The 7838-nt window shown below is 68.1% G+C and overlaps 1 protein-coding gene across 5 annotated transcripts in view; it reads right to left on the bottom strand.

Moving 5' to 3' along the window:
• Positions 1-7838, bottom strand: part of KCNQ2 (potassium voltage-gated channel subfamily Q member 2) — a 47949-nt gene that overhangs the window by 12296 nt on the left and 27815 nt on the right. For 4 of the 5 annotated variants that reach the window (XM_024128436.1, XM_055090149.1, XM_024128438.1 and 1 more), the window contains exons 9-11: positions 6817-6846; positions 3552-3620; positions 2625-2654 (exon numbers count right to left, since the gene is read on the bottom strand). In XM_024128436.1, coding sequence (XP_023984204.1) covers positions 2625-2654; positions 3552-3620; positions 6817-6846 — 129 coding nt within the window. The remainder of the gene's footprint in view (positions 1-2624; positions 2655-3551; positions 3621-6816; positions 6847-7838) is intronic. The other variant, XM_024128439.1, reaches the window with a different exon arrangement.

The raw sequence follows: 7838 nt of genomic DNA, 5'->3' as shown, positions 1-7838 counted from the left end.
GCCCTTGACCAGCTTTGCTGCCTTCAAAACTCCCAGCACCGCCAAACCCACCGGTTCCTAGGCGACCGCCCCACGCCTGGCTCCCAAGCACACGAGACTGGGGAAAGGCTCTCTAACCACAATGACTATCTTTAATTTTAACGAAACTTTAAACAGCCCCACGTGGCCAGCGGCTCCTGCATGAGACAGCGCAGCCTGAGAGCGGGACAAGAGCGGGGGGAGGTGGGCTGCTGGTGGCCTGGCCCCCCCAAGCACCGCCCCTCTGCTTCGGGGGGGGCGAGGAGCCCCAACTCCAGCCCGCTGCCTCTGGGTTCCAGGCTGCCCACAGCAGCCAAGTGGAGCTTCACCCCATCAGAACTGCCGGCAGGCAAGCCCGGGGGGCCCGGGCTTGAGAGGGTGGAAGAGGCGCCCACGGACACTCACCAAGACCAGACTGGACAGACACGCACCCGAACACGGCACACTGCCCCCCGCGACGAAGAGGGGAGCCACAGGACAGGGGCAAAGCGGCTGGGGCACAGAGGTTCCCCCAGGCACGGGAGGGGCGGGGGCAGTCAGAAATGGGGTGGGTCAAAGGGCAGGTCAGAGCCACACCCACAGCAGCACAGCCTGAGACCCCCGCCTGCCCCGCCCCCAGCCCCACGCCTTGGTCTGACGCCCACACAGCCACGGGGCGCGTCCCCATCCTGAGCCAGGACCGGGGCTCTCACGGCAGCTGAGGGAGGGTCCCCGCGTCCACCCTGTCCACCTGCGCTTCACGGGACAGGGTCCCCTCACCAGGCAGTCCAGGGACAGGCCCACCCTGCCGTGGGTCCAGCGGCAGGATCATTTCCCGCAGACCTACTGTGCACTGGGTGCTACAAAGGGGCTCATGGCTGCTCCAGTCAGAGAACAGAAATGCCACCTGTTACCCGGCTGACAGGTGTGCATCCAGGAGAGGCAGGCCCTCTGTCCCAGGGCCTCAGCCCGGGGCCCCCAGGGGAAGCCGCTGGGTCACAGGCAGGGACACACGGACACAAGGGGAGGGAGGGAGGAGCAGGAAGCAGGGGGGCGGGGGGGTAGCCACAGAACGTGCCGGAGAGCTGGGGGGCTCCCACGTATCCTCACCTTGAGTCCTGCTTTCAGGGTCAGCCACCTCATCCCCAAAGACAGAGCAGACGTGAAAGGGGCCCGAGAAGGGCAGTGACATGATTAAAGGCACTTGGGGGGCAGGCAAGATTTTCCAGATTGGGGGAGGGAGGGCAGGAGAGGAGAGAGAGAGAGAGAGAGGCTGAGACGAAATTGTCGGGAGAGGAGATAAAGCAGGGCGACGAGCACAGGAAGCCGCGTCAGGCCAGAGGGGCCGGACGGGCGGGCGGGCCGCGCGGAGGGCCAGAGAGGCGCCCACCCTGGCGGAGCCGAGGGCAGCCGCGCCGCCTCCCCGGCCTCAGGGTCCTGGGGCTCACGGAAGGGGCAGATGGCAGCACCGACGGGACCCCACAAAGCACGCGAGGCCCTGCTGCACGCCCCTCCCAGCCCGCCCTGACCTCAGCCCCGCGTCGGGCCCCCCTCGCTCCCAGCCTGCCCAGGACAACGGAGGTCACTGCCTGGGCTGAACGCACTCCGGTCCAGTCCGAGGGGTTCACCGCCGCCGCTCTTCGGGCTGCTTCGGGGCAAAAGCGCTGCTGACCTTTCCAACCCCGGGCCCAGCTGACATCCCCCTCTGGGGACCTGGGGGTGGGGACACGTGCCCCCTTCCGGTGGATGCCGGGGGAGGGCCCAGCCCCACAGCGCCCCACTGGGCAGCCCGCCGAGCCGCCTTTGATCCGGGAGGGCAGACGGCGGCTCCGGCCCGCGGCCTCGGGCGCAGGGCTCCCTCGGCAGGCGCGGACGGGGCGCCGGGGGACCCTGCGCTCAGAGGCACACAGCGATACACGGACGGGCTGGAGGTCGCCAGCCTGAACGCCGTGGACTGATCTGGATTTTTTCTCCAACGCTAGGCAGCCAGCAGGGTGCTCCCATCCCCCTCTGCCCCCAGCAGACGTCATCCCTGCGAGTCCCCGTTCGGGGTCCCAGTCTCGAACTCGCCTAAAGCAAACAGAACCGCAGGGGCCCGGACAGAGCCAGGGAGGGGGAGACCGGTCCCCACCGAGGGGTTGTGAAGCAGGGCGGGAGACCCTGCCCCAAAGGGGCCCCTCTCCCACTCCTCCAGAAACCTTCCACAAACCGAGACCTGACCGGGGTGATGCGAAGACCCCTCCTCAGAGCTGCCCCTCCTCCCACCGTCTGACCCTGACCTGCAGCGCGGGAGGCGCACCCCGTGGGAGTGTCCACCTGGGTCGCGCTCGGCTCAGAGCAGCCCAGGCCCTGTGCCGGAGCCGGTAGCACCGCTCCCCCGGAAGCCCCCGCGTCCGGTCCGAGGGGCTACGGTCACGGGGGGGCAGGAGCTGCCCCTCAGCTGCCGAGCAGGCCCGGGGCCTGGGAGGGGGCGTGGACACAGGAAGCGCGATTTCCGGGCCCACGTCGCCAGCAGGCAGGGGTCCGCCCTCAGCAGCACACAGGAGCATGCACAGCCCGCGGGCGGCCCGCGCTCCCCAAGGACACGCAGCGCAGGCGCGGAGGCAGCGGGAGGAGGTGGCACTGACCTTGGGGAGGGCTCCGGCTGCGGCTCCTTCCTGCAAACAGAGGCACAGGCCTGTTCGCGGGCAGCCCTCCGGGCCAACCCCGTGCAGAGCCCAGCTGACCCCCCCCAACCCCGCTCCCACAGGCCGGGGGCTGCGTGTGAGGGGGCAGGAAGAGCCCGCCCGCCCCGAGAGCCCCCTGGGGGCCGGAGGAGGCGGGTGCCAGGGGACAGGGAATCCGGAAGGGGTCACGAGGAGTTCTGAGGCTGCGGTTGCTACCGCCCCGTGTTTGTGGACACGTGCTCTCATCAGAATCACCGACATTAACAAACGTTCAGAGAGCAAGTGTGGAGGAGGCTCCCCGCAATCGACGCTCAGGACAGCGGAGGTCCTTCACTTAGTCACACCCACGAAGACTTTTTCCAGATAAGGTCACGTTCACAGGTTCCAGGGCATGGATGCGTCTTTGCGGGGCAGGCGGGGGCGCACCATTCGACCCACTCCCGCCGCTCCACCCGCTGAGAGCCCTTCCTTGTGGGCAAACAGGCCTGGCCACGGGCACCCTCCCCGCCCCTCTCCTGCACCCGTCTCCTCCGCACGGCCCTCCCCTCCTCAAGCGCTCGAGGAGCCGCAGGGTTTGTGACTGGGAGAAGCAGCGGGTGCCCCCGCGTGTGTCCACCCGGCGCCCCAGAGACACGCAGGGTTGGGCTCTTCCTCCCGCCTGAGGCCAGAGCCCCAGCCTCCCGGCCCCACACGGAGCTCCCCTCTCTGTGCCCAGCCCGCAACCGGCCGCCCGCAGGATGGCAGCCGAGACCGGGGTCGGCAAGAGCGGAAAACCACCAGCGTCACCGGGTCCCACGGCAGCCCGACCACCAGCATCCTGCGGCTGCCAGCCCCCTGCCGCGCCCCGCGACGCCGCGCCCCGAGCGCCAGCCCAGGCGCCCCGCTCACCTGAAGGTGAGTCCAGATTTGCTCTTGAGGTTCCGAAGCAGCTCCAGCTGGTTGAGTGGCGGGATCAGTCTGCGGCGGGAGGACAGGTGAGTGGGCCCCCGCCCGCCAGAGCCCCAGGGGCCCTCAGCCCAGCTCGCACGAGCATCCACGTCTCACACGGGGACACGCGCTGTGGCCCGTCACAGGCAGAAAGAGGGGACGAGTGCACGGCGGCGGCAGACCCCAGGGAGCGCGGGCCTCCACCTCGGGGGCTGGGGCACCGTCTGCATCCTCTGGGCTCACTCGGCCCGGGGGCCTCAGCCCTGGGAGCCGGTCCTGCAGGGAGGACGGGGGGCCCCCACCCCTCCCCCTTCCCAAGCCCTGAACACCCCCAGGGGAAGCACACTTGCAAACCCAGCCCCCAACACAGTGGGGCTCCCAGACCCCTCTCTGCAGAGCCACTCTCTCTGCCAAGGCTGAGCGGGGCCCAGGTCACAGGAAAGGACTGTGCTGGGCAGAGCCCACAGGGCTGCAAGCGGGCCTCCTGCACGGCTAGCCTGGCCCCGCTCCGAGCCCGTCTTCCCAGAGGCAGTCACACCTACCAGGACAGCCGCACGCCTGGCCCGCCTGCCGGCCCAGCATTCAGTGCTGCGGCCACCGGCCGGGAAGCCGAGAGGTGAACAGTCCCCCTGGGGCGCCAGGCAGGGTTTTGCACACCTGGGGCGTTCCTGGGGAAGCCCAGGTCTCCCACCTCCAGCTGTAGGAGACTCACCCGGGACTCCAGTCCCCACAATGTCTGGGGACACTTCTGTCCCCACCCCCACCCCCCTCCCCGCTCTCCTCGCGGACCCTGGCCACCTTTGGCTCTCACACGGCTTCCACGCCATCAGTGACCCTGTGTGTTCCCAGACCCTGGTATCTCTCTCCTGACTCAGCCCCCGCCTGCTGTGACAACTCTGCCTGCTCTCTGACACCCTCACGTGCCCGGTGACACGCCCACCTGCTCTGGGACACCCCCACCCGCCCGGTGACACCCCACCCACTCTGTGACACGCCTCCGCTCTGTGACACCCCCACCTGCTCTGTGACATCCCCACCTGCTCTGTGACACCCCACTTTGACATCCCCACCTGCTCTGTGACACCCCCTCCTGCTGTGACACCCCCTCCTGCTCTGTGACACTCCCTCATGCTCTGTGACTCCCCCTCCTCCTCTGTGACACCCCACCTGCTCTGTGACACCCCCCACTCAGCCCCAGTCCCCAAACCCAGTCCTGAGCCTCAGGCCTTCTTGACCCTGGGGACCCGTCCCTCCTGTGCACCTGTGTCCGAGCCATCCTGGCACCCTCACCCGGTCCACTGCACCACCCCCCGCCACACACACAGCCCTGGCTCCTGCGCTCCCGCCCCCCGGTCCCCTGCCACGTCCCCCGTGTCCTCCTCCCTGGCCTCCTCGGCTGCCCACCCTCCTCGTGTGATGCGTTCTTGCCCCTGCCCTGCTCACACTCCCCGCTGTCTCCACAACAGGAGGATGTGTGACCCGCCCCTGCACCGCGGCCCCGCCCCGCCCCCGCCCACCTGCCAGTCCGGCTTTGCTTGGTCCCTCCCGACTCCTCCTCTGCCCAGCCACGCCCCCCAGCGCCCATCCGAGTGCCGCCTCCGCCGGCCTGCCCCAGTCACTGCCATCCCCAGGGCCAGCAGGGGCGGCCCTGCCCCTCTGTTCCCTCTGCAGCCCAAGCCAGGCCAGGCCTGGATCCTGGGAACACTAGCCCTCTCTCTCCGCCCCCCCACTCCCCCTCCAGGTCTCTCCTGTCCTCATAGGTCCAGACCAAGCAGCAGGCCTGCGCGGTCAGGTCGGCTCACAGCATGGGCGCAGCAGAACCCCAGGACTGGACACCGGGACAGAGCTGGTCTCCCCACCCCCTTGGCCACCCACCACGGGGCCTGGAACAGAGACCCTGGGCAGCTGGCCCCACTCGGCTGCCACACACGCAGGTCCAGGGTAGGGGCGCGCAGTTGGACGCCATGCCTTGGACACACAGAGGCAGGGGACAGAACACGGACGGGCAGGGCCGCGGACAGAGACGTGCAGGCACCACACACGGGAGGGCCACGCACACAAGGCCCCAGTCGTGGGGGACGAGGATGCAGTGTGCGATGGGAGTGGGGGACACGTCGGGGGGCATCCCCAGCAGCGAGCAGCGGCTAGCCTGGGGTCAGACGCCTCCGGAGGACAAGGCCAGCCGCCAGGCCCGGGGTGGGGATGGGGGGCTTCTGGAGAAGCTGGGCCGAGGGGGCCACCGGGTCTGGGAGGAGACTGTCGGGCTCTGAAGCAGGGTCCCCCCACCTGCCCGGCAGCCTGGAGCCCCAGAGGTCCAGGGCCAGCAGACGCGGAAGGATGCTGATTGCACCGCCACCTCCTGCCGAGTGAAGCCCCGGGGCCCGTGGCCAACGGCGAAAGGCAGGCACTGCTGGGGCGGAGATGCCGAGGGGCCAGGACCCTCCCGCCCCAGGAGCCTGGCCCTACACTGCCCAGCACGGCCGGCACCCTCTTCCCTCCTGGGAGCGGAGGGGTTAACTTTCTAACACGGTTCCCACGCAGGGCGCCAGGGGAGGATGAGAGACCGCCCCCCCGCCCCGGCTCTGCGGGGCGCAGCACGGTGCCACCACTCTGAGGGCAAGGACAGGGCCTACAAAGGGACCTGGCCCCGGGCACAGGGGCCCTCGTGGAGCAGTTCAGCGCCCCCGTCTGGGCACGGGGCCCGAGACTGAAAGTGCAGCAGGAAGAGAGCCGTCCGGGGCAGACACGGTCAGTGGGGCCACACGGGTGGACTGCAGGCCCCCTCCGCCCAGGGCCTCACGCCTCCCTCTCGCTGCAGTGAGAAGACTCGGGGCGGGGGGCGGATGCAGAGAGGGAGACCCCAAGCCCAGAGCTGCCTTCCAGGACCGGGGGCCGCTGGCTGGGGTGCCCCCGAGCTGGGATGGCTGATGCCCCATCTCCACCACCTCTGCACTGGGAGTAAGTGGGGCCCGTGGGGCAGGACCCCAGCCACTGAGACAAGGCAGGAAGCAGGACAAGGAACAGAGGACACCTGGACAGACAGATCCAGCACAAGAAAGCAGCTGGTGGGGAGGGGGCGGTCGGGAGAGGGAACCAGGGGAGCGAGGAGGACGCGTGTGGCTCCAGGCGGGGGCCACAGGCTGGGCGGGGCGGGCTCGGGGTGGCCCCGGAACAGTCCCCAACACAACAGAACCACACCACACGCTTTCCGCCCATGCAGTCCTACCTGGAGGCCCCGTAGGTTTGAGTTTGCGAGCTTTTTCAAGTGTTTCCACACACACACAAAGGGAAAGGAATGAAAGATTTTAAAAGAACGGGATAAGAAAAAGAAAATGAAAAAAAAAAATAGTCCAGGAAAGTGGGGGAAACAACAGAACAAAGAAAATTAGCACGAGGGTCAGTCCTGCCTCGGCCGGAGGGCTGAGAGCACAGTGCCCTCGGCATTTCCGGGAAGCGGGTGGCGCCAGGCCCCCACCACCCCGAAGCTGAGGGTCCCCGAAAGTGCCAGCGGGACGGTGGTGGAGGGCGGAGTGGGCAGATCCCGAGAGAGGCAGGTGGCAGGTGGGGACCCGCAGGAGGACCCTGCCCCAGGGAGAGGGCTCCGTGGGTGGACACCCCCAGGGGCAGGTAAGGGGACTCCTCGGGCTGAGAGGCCCCAGGGCTCAGCGTCAGCCCTGAGTGGGGAGGGCGGGCTGGCAGGGCAGCGCCCAGCCCGGGGGCACCTGACCTGCATGGACGCTGGCCAGCTCTCGCCCTTCTCACCTCAGACCTCTTTCTAAGCCGGAGCCTGGCACAGACAAACCCCTGGGGGCACAAGCAGTGCCTGGAAAGCTGCCTGCTGACCACACAGCCCCCCAGGGAGGACTCCCCGGCCCCCTCCTCTCCCCCTCAGGGCGCCTGGGGGTGTCTGTGCTTTGTCCTATCGGGACCTCGCTGTGGGGTCTGGGGTGCCCTCCTTCCTTGAGCAGAGACTCTTGCCCTCGCTGGGGGTCAGAGGGTCAAGGTTATCCTTTTGTTTCTAAACACACGGGGCCCCCTGGAGGGGCTGCGGTCCCCAGAACCAGCTGGCATGTACCTCCGCAAGCTCTGGGGGGCTGTCGTCACAAGGTTTACACACTATGCACCTGACAGCAAGGACACTAAGCAGGGGGCGGAATGAAGGTGAAAAATAAAAGCGGCAAAACTATAAAACAGAGAACAAAATTAATAAAATAATCACGCACGATCCCTTTTTGAAAAGTACATACA

Source organism: Physeter macrocephalus, chromosome 14 (assembly GCF_002837175.3).
Source record: "Physeter macrocephalus isolate SW-GA chromosome 14, ASM283717v5, whole genome shotgun sequence".
NCBI classification, from domain to species: Eukaryota; Metazoa; Chordata; class Mammalia; order Artiodactyla; family Physeteridae; genus Physeter; species Physeter macrocephalus.
The sequence above is the reverse complement of the archived record's forward strand: the minus strand, read 5'-3'. Positions and strand labels throughout refer to the sequence as shown.